Source organism: Neomonachus schauinslandi, chromosome 1, assembly GCF_002201575.2.
Source record: "Neomonachus schauinslandi chromosome 1, ASM220157v2, whole genome shotgun sequence".
Classification (NCBI taxonomy): Eukaryota; Metazoa; Chordata; class Mammalia; order Carnivora; family Phocidae; genus Neomonachus; species Neomonachus schauinslandi.
Window position 1 is genome coordinate 208,345,966 of NC_058403.1, and position 16,006 is coordinate 208,361,971.

The following is a 16,006-nucleotide window of genomic DNA, read 5'->3' on the forward strand; positions in this document are numbered from 1 at the left end:
TTCTTAACCAAGAATTGAGAAGGTTCAGAGGTCACCATTGTCTCTATCCTGTTCTTAAGCCCACAACTTTTAAGAGGAGAAGGAAGCAATCAAAAACTCATGAGAAAATGCTCTCAGGGATAACCCGTGGGTGATGATTTTGATGAACCGAAGTAATGAGTTCACCATGTTCTTTATTTGAGCAGCTGTGATTCTTTCCCCAAAGGGAAGAAACTGGATTCACGCCCATTCAGAAGTTCTTGGTGGCGTGAAGGTCCTTAGCGGTTCCTCCTCCAGACTCTATTTTCTTGGGGACTGCAACATCATAAGCACCTGAGAGTTCTGCTCAGGCCCCACACCTGGCCCAGCTGAGGTCACTGGGCACAGAGCAGCTTCTGGGAGGTCAACTCTGAGGACAGTTGGATGCCCTGAGGGTGGAAGGGACCGACAGGTGCATCTAGCTTCATATTGCTTAGTGTTCTCAAAGTCCATCTAGGCTGTCACCCTTTGGGGTCTGATTTTGTTGTGGTATGTGCACACCCAGTTGAGGAAGCGTGCGAGGTACACACAAGGAACCAACAGATCCAAGAGCCACAAGTGTGTCTGAAGGTGGGACTCAGCTCCAGGTGGCTATCAGCTTCCCCAAGCAGAAACCAAACCATCCACCAAACCCGATCGCCCACACCCTCAGCGTGGCCTCATCACGTCCAAAAGGGTCAGCAGCTAATGTGGCTTTATTCCCAGAAAAGTGGATGCCTTTAAGACCAAACAGATCAGCAACTGGTGCCTCGCTCCCCCTCTGCACACAGGCAGACCAATCCACAAGCCCTCCCCCAACCCCGGGAAACAGTTAATAACTTATGAGGCTGACGTTGGAGAGTTTTAAAAAATTAAATATGTTACAAATATATTCTCAAAACTCTTAATCATCTCAGTTCTTTTTTTTTTTTTTTTTTTCTTTTTGTCTTTTTTTTGTCCTAGCTTTGTTTGGTCTTGAAAAGATCCACTATCACTCCAAACTACTCCCTTGGCTCCTGGGAAACATTTTTCACCAAAGTTAAGGGAGAAAAGACTCCTGAGACTAGGCTTGGGGCAGAACAATCTGTGGAGGGCACAGTCTCCCAGTAAATAAGAAGGAAGGAGATGGGAGGATCAGGAGCTCAAGAAGAGCAGAACCTTCATGAGCCGACCCTCAAAGCGTCAACTCAGCATGAACGCTTTGCACACACACACACACACTGACCAGCCCTGTCTAGCCTGGACATATAGACACACGCACACACGCGGAGACTCGTGAGCCACACACTGGGACTGCAGATCCTTATCAAAAGTATAAAAGCAGCAGCTATTGGTCAATTTGAGGAACTGATTTTGTGAAGAAAAAAAAAAAATCCTTCAGCCTGGATGAGAAAAAAAACCTTCCTGAAGCCCACTCCAGAAAGCCTGAAATTCTACTGGAACAGGGTTGGGTTTTTGTTTTGTTTTTTTTTTCTTTCTTTCAAACTTTTGTTCCACAAACAAGTTTTATGCTTTATACTGTAGCTCAGACACCAGGAAGAAAAAAAGAAGAAGAAGATTTGTAAAAACAGGTGCTTGCTCTCAATCTACTAGAAAAAAAAATAGTAACATCCTGGCTTAAAACCGCAGTTGCCTACAAGGACAGCAGCTGAGGAAACCCCTTCTCCTCTAGGGTCACAGTTCAGTTCTCTGACAGCCTGTCAAATTGGCAGTCAGACACATGTGTTTTTAAGTCATAGATGAACATCAATGGATAGTAATGATCTCTGAGCTCCGTCTGACACTGTGGCAGATTCATAGGAGAATCCTGAGTTTTCTGGAGGCCTTCAAACCAGAGGAAAGCGAAGATGGGAACCACTCCCCAAAACAGGCGCTGTTAGGAAGGATTCGACCTCGGCAGAGTCAGGATCCGTCCGTTTTTCTTGCCCCCGTTCATGTGGGTGTAGGGGATATGCTCCTCATAGTTCCGCTTTAGGCCCAGTGAGGACCCTCCATCCCGGCCCCCGGCCTCCTCCCTCTGAGCGTGTGAGGCCCGATCCAGGGGGACACTCTCCATGTCCTCGAACTCCATCTCCAGCTCCTCACTCTCAGGCGCCTTGTTCTCCTCACTGTGGAAGAAGGACACTTCTGGAAAGCTGGGGTGCAGGTCGTCCTTGAGCAGGTCGACGATCTCCAGGAAGGTGGGCCGCATCTTAGGATTGAACTGCCAGCACATTCGCATCAGGTCGGTGCTGCAGGACAGAGGGACATGTCAGGAATGTGTCCGGGGGCACCCGGCCGAGCAGTCCCCACCCAGCCCCCTCCAAGTGCCAACGTCAGATGGCGGCCACCAGCACTGGCAATGGTCAGGACAGAAATGGGATTTCTACCGGTGCTTAAAAAAAAAAAAAGTGGTTTTGGAAAGAGAGCCAAAGGGACTGCCTCATTCCCAGGCCAGATCAAGAAGGGCCCCTCTTAACCCTCCTACACTGTTGGTGGGAATGCAAGCTGGTGCAGCCACTCTGGAAAACAGTATGGAGGTTCCTCAAAAAGTTGAAAATAGAGCTATCCTATGACCCAGCAATTGCACTACTGGGTATTTACCCCAAAGATACAAAAGTAGGGATCCGAAAGGGTACGTGCACCCCAATGTTTATAGCAGCAATGTCCACAATAGCCAAACTGTGGAAAGAGCCAAGATGCCCATCGACAGATGAATGGATAAAGAAGAGGTGGTATATATATACAATGGAATATTATGCAGCCATCAAAAGGAATGAGATCTTGCCATTTGCAACGACGTGGATGGAACTGGAGGGTATTATGTTGAGCGAAATAAGTCAAACAGAGAAAGACATGTATCATATGATCTCACTGATACGAGGAATTCTTAATCGCAGGAAACAAACTGAGGGTTGCTGGAGTGGGGGGTGGGGTGGGAGGGATGGGGTGACTGGGTGATAGACACTGGGGAGGGTATGTGCTCTGGTAAGCGCTGTGAATTGTGCAAGACTGTTGAATCACAGATCTGTACCTCTGAAACAAATAATGCAATATATGTTAAGAAAAAAAAAAAGAAGGAGAAGAAGAAGGTAGCGGGAGGGGAAGAATGAAGCGGGGGAAATCGGAGGGGTAGACGAACCATGAGACACGATGGACTCTGAAAAACAAACAGGGTTCTAGAGGGGAGGGGGATGGGGGGATGGGTTAGCCTGGTTGTGGGTATTAAAGAGGGCACGTTCTGCATGGAGCACTGGGTGTTATGCACAAACAATGAATCATGGAACACTTCATCTAAAACTAATGAGGTAATGTATGGGGATTAACATAAGAATTAAAAAAAAAATTACCATGCAAAAAAAAAAAAAAAAAAAGAAGGGCCCCTCTTGATGCACCTACATGTTGGACAAGGTTGAGCATTTTATACATTCCTGATTTCTTTTCCTCCCGTTTGGTACATTTCATAAAGTTTAATTCCTACTGGGGCTACTTGAAAGGCTTCCCTGTGCAAAGAAGCAATCTTTCTAGGGTCAAAGATCCTTCAGGGTTGAGATGCTTGAGGCCTGATGGGGCAGCTGAGTGGACTGAACCTAGAGGGCCAGCTCTGAGCAGCCATCCTGCGGGCCTGGCGCTCATGCTCTCCAAGCTGGTAGCAGGGGGTTACAACCCGACTCAGCCAAGAACACACAGTACAAGTGCTGAGGGCTTGGGGTTTCTCTTTTACCTCTTCCACTCCCCGCTGTAACTACCAAATCCGGCCCCCTGAAGTGTCTCCACACGTCCTCACTTATGCACTGTTCACGGCTGCCTTCAGTCTACACAACAAAGTTGGGTAGCCACAGCAGAGAGCCACAGGGCCCACAAAGCTCAGAATATTTACAGTACGGCCCTTTATAGAAAGTGTGTGGCCCTCTGCCCTAGGGCCTACCTGATCTCCCTGGTCCTGGAACAGTCCAGCAAGCTGCTAATGGCCAGGAAAGGACTCTCGCGAAGCACCATTCAGAAATACTTTGATCACAGTTTCTAAGTAACTCTACTTCATATTCTTTTTCATATGAGGTCCCTTCCAATTGGGTTTTCTAAATGAACAGTCTTATTCCTTGGGGGATGAAGCCTCAGATTGGCCTTTCCCCCTGGATTTTTCAGGAGGGCAAACTTTTTTCTTTTTTTTTTTTTGAAGATTTTATTTATTTATTTGAGAGAGAGAGAATGAGAGACAGAGAGCATGAGAGGGAGGAGGGTCAGAGGGAGAAGCAGACTCCCTGCTGAGCAGGGAGCCCGATGCAGGACTCGATCCCGGGACTCCAGGATCATGACCTGAGCCGAAGGCAGTCGCCTAACCAACTGAGCCACCCAGGCGCCCCGGGCAAACTTTTTTCTTAAGAAACACTGATAAAGGACTTTATATGTAAACAAGCTCATGGCAGAAAGGAAACACCCCAGAACATAGAGAAAATGCAGTCTGCATACAACTCTCCTTCAGATCTAACCTCTTATCTTTCCTATCTAAAGATATTTGGTAATGTAATATATAGACACTTTTTATATTTAATATTTTAACATAGGTTTATCCACCAAGTTATAAAATATTTTATAAGCATCATTTAAAATTTCAATTGCTATGCCATTTTATTTTTTATTTTTTAATAGTTTTTTTAAAGACTTTATTCATTAATTTGAGAGAGAGAGAGCACGAGCAAACAAGAGAGAGAGCATGAGCTGGGGGAAGGGCATAGGGGGAGAAAGAAGCAGGTTCTGCGCTGAGCAGGGAGCCCAATGGCGGCGCTCGATCCCAGGACCCCAGGATCACGACCTGAGTTGAAGGCAGACGCTTAACCGACTGAGCCACCCAGGCGCCCCTTATTTTTTCTATGACCAAAATTTACAACAAAAACTGGGGGAGTGGGAGATAGGTAACACATATCCCTGACCAAAACATAATTTTAGTGTTTCTGCTTCTGATTTCTTTTTTTCCCAACTCTGTTGAGATATAATGGACATGTCAGATTATATTCATTCCCTGACAAAATGTTAAGTATATAAAGAACCAACAGTTAAACATAAATATCCCACCCCAGCTACCCAGTTTCCTTCTCCCGTGGTAAGCATTGCTGTAGGGTTTTTCTACAACCTTCCACAGACATGATATGCAAGAAAGCATATGTGTAAAGACACGGCATGCAAACACAAGCATGTATGTAGATGTGATGCGCAAAAAAAGCGTCCATGCGAAGACACAACATGCAAACACAAGCACACACATGTAGACATACGACATGCAAACCAAAGGGCAGTGCCTTTTTGATGGAGAGCCCACACACCACCTGGTCTTTCTACACTTACACTCTCTCTGGACAATTGTCGGGTTGATCCAGATACCCTCCATCCATGACAAATTTCAACACCTGTTCATTAGACAGGCCTTGGTAAGGCTGTTCTGCCAAGCTGGTGATTTCCCAAAGGACCACGCCGAAGGACCTGCCAACGACAGTTGAAAGTAGTAACAAAGGAGCCATAAAAATACACACACGCGCACACACATGCACCCCTCTTTGGTTTAGTAGAACGTGGCTGGCCAGTTCGTTAAACAATTCATGCTGCGTTCAGAAATGCCTAGATGAGTCTCAGTCGGAACATGAGTAGCCGTGCAAGGGTCCTCCCCTTCACTTTCTTGATCAAGGGGCTGTGAGGAAGGCACATTTTAACTGGCCCCCTCTTGCTGGTCACACTAAGGGAATGCCCTGGGATTCGAGCCCAGCACTCTGTCCGCCAATCCACGCACCACTCACCACATGTCAGAAGAAGTGGTAAAGACCCCGTCCTTCAGGGATTCCGGTGCCATCCACCGCACGGGGAGCAGACCCTTGCCTCCTTTCCGGTAGTAATCCGTTTCATAGATGTCTCTGGTCATCCCAAAGTCTGACAACAAAGGGTTCACATGGTCTTAACCTTCAGCCTACAGTCCAGCTGTCTCCATCTTGCCCCATCTTGCCTTGTAGAGCCCTCAGATGGGCTCAGCTGCCCCAGGTGTGTGCTCACCTTGGTGGTGGCCAAATCCCATGAGGATGGATTCTGAGGGTACTCACGGGGATGTGGAGGGAAAGCATGGGCCACCACGTAAAGGGAAGGAAAAGGCAGCACCAAGTGGCAAAGAAGCGACGTTCCAGCCCACAAGCTGGGAATCCCATTCTCAGCAACACTTCCTTCCCACCCATGACCTTGCAGGCATCCCAAACCAAAGAGTTGAGTCTCTGCAGCCAACCTCCTCTTCTCCACTAGGTATGGCCCCACTGCTACCCAGCTGCCCGGCTCAAAACCCAGGGGCAGGTCCCCTTTTGACCACGCCCCTTTCCTCATACCCACATCTAAGACAGCGGCGAGTCCTGCCGGCTCTCCTTCCACATCCCGCTCTAACCCAACTCTTCCTCTCCGTCACTCCGGCCCCACCGCCATCTCTCACCTGCAGGACCTTCCCTCCATCCTGACTCTGACAGCCCACTGCCCAAGAGAAGCTACATAAATAGGATCACATTATATCTTGCTTCCCATGACTAATGGAGGATAAGGTCTTTGTTGGATTATAAATGGGATGACATCCCTTCTGGCTTCCCTTGCTGATAATGTCGTCTGGGATCATAAATAGAATCACGTTACTTCTGGCTTCGCGCTGGCTCCTTAGGATAACGGCTAGATGACTTATTGACTAATAAGATCCTTCCAGGTCTGGCTCCCGCTTCTCTCTCTAACCTCACATCTCATGCCACTCTGCTCCCCTCCCTGTTCCTTCTATTCACCCCACATCAGCCATGCTTCCAGCCTCAGGCCTTTGCATATGCTGGAACGCCCCCTGGGATGCTGTCATTCATTCAGGTCAACCCATCCTGCAAGTTTTGGCCAAAAGGCTGCCACCCCCAGGAGGCGGACCTGCGGAGCAAGCACGGCGCAATCTTGGGTGAGGGTTGGTGGGAAGGTTTCCATCACCATCACCTGGGCTCTTTCCCCAGCCTTCCTTCTCTTGTTCATACAAGCACGATTTTACTGTTCACCTTTCAATAGCCCTGTCCAGTAGAACTTGCCGGGATCATGAACGCGGTCTACGCCACACTACCCAATATGGCAGCCACCAGGCTCAAGGTGGCGACTGCTCACTTACAATGTGGCCAGTGCAGCCAAGGGAATACGTTTTTAATTCTAGTTAATGTCAGTTAACTTGAACGTAAATGGCCGCTACCGCAGCGGGTGATGCAGATGAAGACCGCGTGCTGCATGAGGGCAGGAAAATCATGGTGACCTATCCATCGTCAGTCCATCTGTCAGCTCCTAGTGCAGTGGCTTCTGCCAACAGGGAACACCACTGTCATCCAGAGCAGGAAATGAGCAAGCTCATGAGCAAATGAAATTAAATTACAGTCTGAGGACCGGGCCCTCTTTGCGCTATTGGCGAACACTCGACTGCTCAGGCCAGACAAGTCCTTCTGCAATCAAACTGGGCCCGGGCCACACATTTCCAAGCAGAAGGCCAGACGCACCTCCAATTTTGACGGTGAAATCGTGGGCGACCATGCAGTTTCGGGCTGCGAGATCTCGGTGCACAAACTTCTTGGCATTCAGGTAGGCCATCCCGTCGGCAATCTCCGCCGCCATCTGAATCATCTCTTGCAGGGTAGGGGGAGGGCGGCCGGGGTTATTCTGAAGTCGAAACAGGGGGTGGCATTGAGGGACCCGGGTGCCCGCGGCTGGGGGCAGGCGCCCTGCCGGGTCCCCAGAACCAGCTCACCTCAGCCTCCGGCCGCAGGGAGCGGAGGTAGCTCTTCAGGTCGCCGTGAGCCATCAGCTCCATCACCACCAGCGTTGGCTGGCCTTTGGACACCACCCCCAGGAGGCGGACCTGCGGAGCAAGCACAGCGCAATCTTGGGTGAGGGTCGGTGGGAAGGTTTCCATCACCAAGGTCTCCCCGTCTGATGTCTGCGTCACACACAGCACCCTGTGTGGGGAGCCCTGGTCTGTCTAGCTCAAATGCCAGGGTCAGTGCCTTGTGGGGACAGGAGGGTCGGGTGAGGGAGGGAGAATTCAGGAGTCACAGTCTGGCGGGGTGGGGGAGCAGAGGGACATGCCCCCACACAGCAACACTCCGAGGCAGACCCCTGGAGATCTCCTCGGGGGCCCTGAGCACATAAGGCACATTCCCACTTCCAAGGCTTTGCACTTGCTGTTCCCTCTGCCAGGCCCTCTGTTCCCTGCCATGTCCACATGGCTCAGTCCCTCCGTCCTTACAACACCTTCCCCACTCCCAAATGCCCAGCCCCTGACTCTGCTCTCTTGTTCCATCCTGCCACAGCATCGGCTCCTAACGTCCTCCATGAGGAACTTATTGGGTTTAGGGTCTGTGTCCACGGCTGTCCTGGAAACTCCGTAAGAGGGCAGGAATCTGCTGCACCGAAGAGACAAGACTGGGGCTCAGCACAGAGCAGATCCCCTCAGCCACGCATGGCAGGGAAGAAAGGACACAAGGCTCAAGGAGAAGCTGTGGGGCCACATGGGAGCAGCAGCATGGGAAGAGTCTGGGCTGACTCAGGAGGGGGGACAGGGATGGAGCGAACCATCCATTGCATATTTCAGGGTTACAAAGGGGCCAGGAAGAGGGAAGAGACAAAAGATTGTGGAAGGCAAAGGAAGGAGTCCGGCTCCGTGCAAGGGGGGAGAGGACAGGATTCGAGAAGGGAGAAGGGACGGAGCCTCCCCGACACCTTTAGGGTGCTTAGCAGAGTGGGGGACAGGCTGGGGGTCCACACCTAGAGTCGTCCTGCTTCGTGCGGGAGGAGGAGGAAGGACGGAGGAGGGGGGGACAAGGCAGCAGGCACGAAAGGACACCTCTGTCCGCTTCAGGGCAAAGGCAGGACTCACCACGTGATGACAGGTGAAGCCCTTCATGACTGAGGCCTCGTTGAGAAACTCGATCCTCTCTCGCAAACTGGCCGACTCGTTGACCGTCTTCACCGCCACGCGGGTCTCCGCCTCGCCCTTGACAATGTCCCTCGCGTTGCCTTCGTACACCATGCCGAAGGAGCCCTGCCCCAGCTCACGCAGGAGCGTGATCTTCTCCCGAGGCACCTCCCACTCGTCCGGCACATACACAGAACATGGGAAGACTACTCCTCATTTATCTACACAGCGTCCTCGGCGGACCCCCAGGGGGGACCCCCAGCCACCTCCCACCGGGGCCTTCCCACTGGCGAATGTTCATTAAGGGACTTCTGTGGTCCAGGACTTGTGCCAGGCACTGGGTGCAGAGCCGAGAACAGGACAGGCGTGGGTCCCTGTCCCTCATGGAGGGACAGCAGAGGCCTGGGAAGGAGCCACCACCAGTCCAGGGTTCTGGCCGGTACGTGCCGAGCTGAGCCTGCCTCCTCGTCCTTTCTATCTGATTTCAGAGCCCCGCCACCCCACAACACTACTTCCCATCTGAGGCTGTTGTTTCTGCAAAGTGCCAAGGGGATGGGAGACCAGCCAGCCTGCCAACTGCTGGCCATACCAGTGAGCCCATCCGAGACTACCCAGCACCAGCTGATCGGCAGGCAGCCTATAGCCATGTCAATGAGCCCCGGCGAGATCAAAAGGTCTGCCCAGCCGAGCAGATCCCAGGTGGCAGACCCACCGAACTGAAATGCTGGTTGTTTCAAGCCACTAACTTTGGGGTGGTTCACTAAACAGCAAACAAATTTGCAGACGAATGCACAAAGGCCTCATAAGAAAAGCCAAAATGGTTCTTGCTTTCCTCAGAAGGGGGGCTCAACTGTGCCCCCACCCCCCCAGAACTTATGTTGAAGTCTTAATCCTGGTACCTCAGAATGTATTTAAAGACAGGGCCATTCCAGAGGCAATCAAGTTCAAATGAAGTCAGTGGGGTGGCTCTAATCCCATATGACTGGTGTCCTTTTAAGAAGAGGACATTCAGACACAGACATGCACACAAGGCTGACCATGTGAGGACCTGGGGAGAACACAGTCGTCCACAGCCCAAGGAGAGAGGCCTCAGGAGAAACCAACCCTCCTGACGCCTTGATCTCAGACTCCCAGCTTCCAGAACCGTGAGGAAACAAAATTCTGTTTGCTAAGCCATCCGGTCCATAGTGTTTGTTACAGGAGCCCCAGCAAACTGATTCGGTCACCAGAGCCTCAGGCAGATGAGCACACACAGATGCTCAGTGGGGATACCCTGTCCCCCGGGGCTCCAAGCCTGGATCTTTCCCTGTGCGTTCCCTTTGGCCCAGGCCCTCCCAGCCTTAGAGACCCTTGAGGTCCAATTTCCAGCTTTCACCGGGCACCCCTGTGCCCTCAGCCGCTCCTGCATTCCCAGAAGGAAGCAGGGTGGTAGGGCGCAGGGGCAGCCCTGCACAACCATCCTGGCCTCACCCCTTACCATGGGGTCCAGTGGCAGCCCTGAGGTTCAGCTTCCCCACCTCCGAAGTGGGCTAACAATGCCATCCCCAAGCTGGGGGAGGAGGCGCCCCCATCCATGTTCACTCCCTCCCGCTCCTGTTCCCTGCACAATTCCCACCTGGAAGGCCCACCTCTCCTAGTTTCCCTATTCTGATGCTTTAGCATCTGGGGCCTCGATGACCTTGGAGGGACTGCCCCTCCCAAGGGCGGCCAATCCCTAGAGACAGTAAATGACTTGCCTGTGACAGCACCTTCTACCTGCAAAACCACCGATCCAGAGCCCAAGCCGTAACCCCCCCCCAGGGGGGCCGATCACCCCAGAGCCAGCCCCTACACCCCAGAACCCACTGAAATCATTCAAGACAGCGAGTCCTCGGTCTTACCCCGCCTTGCCTTGCCTTCCCAAGGACACCACAATAAAAGCTCTTGTCCACCTTCTCCCACACTCCCCTATCGGACCTGATGAAAACAAATCCTGGGTGTCCCTAAAAACATCACCCCCGTATCCCATGGCAGCATCCTGCCAGGCAACAGCGTTCATGCCTCGGAAGTCACTTTTTGGTTTCTGCTGCGTGAAGGACTTTGGAAACTTGTAATGTGGCAGACGCTTTCTCCTCGGAAGGAGAGCCTCATCAGCAGGGGCCACTCAGTGTACAATCACGGGAAATACAGGTTTCAGTCCACACAGCCTCCTGCGGACCCCATCTTACCCTTCACTCTTGTCTTCCCTGCCCCTTATCCGCAGTGTCTCATTTTGGCTCCCGACCCCCAACCTGGATGGCGAGTCCATACGCGGCCCTCTGGCTCTGACCCTCGGTGCGGGTTTCTGGCCCAGGTCCCAATTCCACCCCCGGCCCCCAACAGCTGGGACACCGGACTCTCTGTCAGCCTCCCAGCCCAGCTCACGGGTCCCAGACCAGCTAGACCAGCCCGTCCAAACAGGTGCCAGATGGCAGCTGTCTGGCTGCTCTGCAGCAAGGGGCAGGTCTGCGAGCTCACGTGAACCAGAGGGCTCATCTCAGCCTCCCCGGGGGCCAGCCCCGGACTTGCACGTGACAGTGACGGCCAGGGACCCCAAAAGGCAGGATTCTGTCAACCCAGGGGCACGGGGATGGGACTCACCGTCACTGGCACTGAGGTACTCGGGGTTTGAAGACGCGTACAGCGGTCCCAGTGGCCCATCCGGCTGCCTGGAAGAGAAAGAGGCAGACATTCCAGCTGGATATTCTCACGGGGCTCTGGGTCACTCACACGGGGGGGTCACAAGCTCCCCAGTGCCAATGACAACCCTTAGCAGCAGCATCCACATGATCCTGGATAACACCCCTGGATCCTGGGGTGTTAAACGGAGTAGAAGCCCATCAGACGGCTACTTACGCACATCAACATGGGACCCTACACTGTAATCTGTGGCTGTCCGTGTAATACCTACAAGCCACTCGCCCTTTGCTGTTCTCATCCCAGCTCCTGAGAAACAACTGCTAAGTTTTCAGGAAATCTGAGAGCAGGTTATTAATAGAGCCATCGTCCAAAATTAAATGACATAAGCTTACGATTAAACAAAATGACATTGAAAGCAAAACTCACCACTTCCTAATTATCATTTTGCTTCTTACTATCATCAGTGGTATGTCTGTAGCTGGAAATTGGCCACAGTAGGAATATTTACATCATAGAAAGAAACAGGAACGGTACAAACCAAGACTTGATCTATTGTTCTGTTGTCTGTCCAGGCTTGAGAAAAGGATGGCAAAAAATGTTAACAATGCAGAATAAGCTTAAAAGTGTGTCATTTTGGGGCGCCGGTGGGGCTCAGTCAGTGAAGCGGCCGACTCTTGATTTCGGCTCAGGTCATGATCTCAGGGTCCTGGGATCAAGCCCCGCATCGGGCTCTGTGCTCAGGATGGAGTCTGCTTGGCATTCTCTCTTCCTCTGCCCCACCCCCTGCTCTCTCTCTCTCTCTCTTGCTCTCGCTCTCTAAAATAAATAAATCTTAAACAACAACAACAAAAAAGGATGTCATCTCTGTGGCCATGATTTGCAAATGGCAAAAAAAAAAAAAAAATTTGAGAAAATGTTCCTCCAGCATCTAAGAGTTACTACGTGACTGAGCGAAGTCACTTCTTCCTCGATGAACCTACACATCTTAGTTCATTTTTACCTTGCTCTTTAATGAAAACAAAGTATCAATGAACATTCAGGTCGAGCTATGCTCATTCATCACTTGCCACCACAGGTTGGCTGTAGATACAAAGGTTCAAGGGGGGGGGGGGAAGAAAAATCAACCAAAACATTTGGTGAGAATAACGAGCTAGGGGGAATTTAGGATAGAGAGTGTTACAAATGGTATTATGATCATTACCTGTAAGTTGCGTGCTATTCCCATCCCTTATGTCAGTCCAATTTATAATAAACTTAGCTAACAGCTCTCTCTAGATCGAGGCATACTTTCTTTCCTGGAGAGCCAGTCTTCAACCATCTACCAGCATACCACCGCACCCACCTCTTTCTCAGGAACAGGTAAATACTTCCAATCACAACACTGAAGAGAAAGACAAAGATGAGGGGGCCGATGATGATTTTTGCAATATTCGACGGGACATCTACTGAAATAGAATAAGAAAATAAATGGTTCACATCAAAATGTGCTATCACAAATCACACCTATACCTATAATGAAGGGCCACACGCACCTGCCCCTTCTCTTGTCCCCGAGCCTCTCCCCTGGTCTCCCCGGCCCCTCCTTTCCAGCAGTCCTAAAACACCAGCTTGCTCCACGGGGCTGGGCGCCAGGCTCAGAGGCCCTGACCCCCAGACCACTGCCTACTGTCAGCCTTCTCCCACCCGCCCCCCCCAGGGCCAGCTCACAGGCACGCAACCCAGGCCATCGCCCAAGTCCCCACACTTGGAAGGGCCCTCATCCCTAACACTCCACTGTCACCATCTTGAAAGTCTTAATAATTTTTAGGGGCACCTGGGTGGCTCAGTCGGTTAAACGTCTGCCTTTGGTTCAGGTCTGATCCCTGGGTCCTGGGATCGAGCCCATCGGGCTCCCTGCTCATCAGGAAGCCTGCTTCTCCCTCTCCCTCTGTCCCTCCCCCCCCCCCACTCGTGCTCTCTTGCTCTTTCAAATAAATAAAATCTTTAAAAAGAGTCTTAATAATTTTTAAACAAGGGGACCTGTATTTTCATCTTGCAGTGGGCCCTGCAAATTAATCCCAACAGCACCTCTCACAGATGAAAAATTCACCAGAAAGGGCCCTGTGTGCTAGGCGGTCCTCCCCTCAAAAAAATCCTTTTAAATTCACCGAAGAAATGCTGTGGAGCCCTCATTTTTTAAAAATTTGCATGTAAGGCCAAGTTGTCTGCATTTATAAACATGCCTGTGTATTCAGACTCTCCGAAGCCAAGGAGGAAAATGGGTTCTAAGGAATCTCGGAGGGAACCTGGTCCCTGGTCCCTAAGGTCTTTCCTATCAACAGCGGTTTACCGAACACTTAGGAAAACACCAGGCGCTATTTGAAGTGCTCTGTGTTGGCTGGTTTTACTTAATCGTCACATAAGCCAAGGTGGGAGGGACCGTGACTAAGACCAGTTCACAGATTGGGAAAAGAGGCTCAGAGACTGGAGGGGTCTTGCCCCAAATCCTACAACTGACCCCTGGTGGAGCAGGGATTTCAAGCGGGACCATCTGAAGAAGTGCTTGGCCAAGGCCACGGAGGGCACCCTGAGACACCCTCCTGAATGACAGGAAACTGCCTCCTCCCCCTCCCCGGCAGCTCCTGGCCACAGAAAGACTCTGTAAATATTTGGTGGTTGAATGGGACATGAGAAAAGGAAACCTATGGCCACATGCAGTTGTCTGCATGTCCCTCCTCCTTGTCCCTTCTTCCTCAGGAGCAGGAAAGCTGGAGGTCACCAAGTTGCCAGGACTTAGTGGGTCTAGGGACACAATCTGAGAGCCAGGCTTCACCCCCCCCACACCCTGTCTCGGCTTCCCAGACCCCACAGTCCTGCTCACACCACCGATTCCCGTGGCCATGGAACCAGGGTGAAGAAAGGGAAGCACCAGGGTGCAAAATTTGAGGACTCTTGCTCTGAGTCATGGAGATGCAGGGTCAGCCCCTGGGGGTGAGTGCCTCCTTCAAATTTGCACCTTGGGTGCCCTGCCTGCCTCCCTGCTGCAAAATAAAGAATTGTTTTAATTCTCCAGACTTTTTGCTATCTTTGGTAATGCTGGGCTGCATTTCCTTGAACATGTATCTTTTTTGGACATCTCTGATCATTTCCTCAGGATAAATTTCTAGAACCAGAATTGTCGGTTCACATAGTAAGATCCTTTATGTTTGATACATATTAAAAAAGCAGTATATTTTAGGGGCACCTAGGTGGCCCAGTCAGTCAAGCATCTGCCTTCAGCTTAGATCATGATCTCAGGATCCTGGGATGGAGCCCAGCACCGGGGTCCCTGCTCAGCGGGAAGCCTGCTTCTCCCTCTGCCTCTGCCCCTCCCCTCAAGCTCATGCTCTCTCTCTTGCTTGCTCTCTCAAATAAATAAAAATCTTTTCAAAAATAAAGTACTATATTTTAGCACTCACCAACCATGAAAAAAAAGTCCATGTGTCTATAATTTGAATAACACTAAGTACTATAATTAAACAGAAACAAAAGCCTTGCCAATTCGATAAGTTAAAAATCACATCTCATTTTAATTTGCTTCTTCTTTTTTTTTTTTTTTTGGTGTGGCTTTGAGGTTGGACTTTTTTTATGTTTTTTATCTTTGTATTTCATTTTAAATTGGCTATTTATGTTCTTTGCCTATCCTTGTGTTAGGATTTATATATATCTTCTACTCATGTCCTACACATATATCTTCATTTTATATCAAGGATATTAACTCTTTGTCAATGATATCACCAATGTTTTTCCCACTTTGACATTTTCCTTGGAATTTTATTCACGGCATCCCTGGTTTTTGAGAGAGAGATTCCAAATCCTTGAAATATCCTGGGTAATAAGAGTGTCTTTGTTATTGGGTGCCTGGGTGGCTCAGGTGGTTGGGCGACTGCCTTCGGCTCAGGTCATGATCCTGGAGTCCCGGGATCGAGTCCCGCATCGGGCTCCCTGCTCAGCAGGGAGCCTGCTTCTGCCTCTGACCCTCCCCCCTCTCATGTGCTCTCTCTCTCTCATTCTGTCTCAAATAAATAAATAAAATCTTTAAAAAAAAAAAAAAAGAGTGTCTTTGTTATTGACGAGCCCCTTGGAACACAACCTGAGCTTATGCTATGGGATGAGATGACCCAGGATGGGGGCTGGTCACCAGCAGACCACACACGTGATTGGAAGGTTGGGGCCTGCGCCGGCCTGACCTCCAGAGAGCAGAGGGGCTGCAGAGGGAGTTCCATCACACAGCCAGCAATGTGATCAGCAATGCCTAGCGAGTGACACCCTGGACACCAAAGCTCAGAGGAGCTTGCTGGCTGGTAAACACATGGTATGCGGGGAGGGCATCGCCACACGTCCTGATTCCACTGGGAGAAGACACAGGAGCTCAGTGTCCTGGACCCTCCCGACCCTCCCCTGGGTGTC

At 50.8% G+C, this 16,006-nt stretch overlaps 1 protein-coding gene across 3 annotated transcripts in view; it reads right to left on the reverse strand.

Moving 5' to 3' along the window:
* Window positions 1-695: 695 nt before the first annotated feature.
* The window catches only part of INSR (insulin receptor), a 125,035-nt gene continuing 109,724 nt past the window's right edge, over window positions 696-16,006 (reverse strand). For 2 of the 3 annotated variants that reach the window (XM_021704960.2, XM_044915489.1), the window contains 8 exons: window positions 12,921-13,023; window positions 11,540-11,607; window positions 8,882-9,126; window positions 7,754-7,864; window positions 7,506-7,665; window positions 5,766-5,895; window positions 5,320-5,454; window positions 696-2,228 (listed from right to left, as the gene is read on the reverse strand). In XM_021704960.2, coding sequence (XP_021560635.1) covers window positions 1,874-2,228; window positions 5,320-5,454; window positions 5,766-5,895; window positions 7,506-7,665; window positions 7,754-7,864; window positions 8,882-9,126; window positions 11,540-11,607; window positions 12,921-13,023 — 1,307 coding nt within the window. In that variant the 3' untranslated portion in view covers window positions 696-1,873. The remainder of the gene's footprint in view (window positions 2,229-5,319; window positions 5,455-5,765; window positions 5,896-7,505; window positions 7,666-7,753; window positions 7,865-8,881; window positions 9,127-11,539; window positions 11,608-12,920; window positions 13,024-16,006) is intronic. The other variant, XM_021704961.2, reaches the window with a different exon arrangement.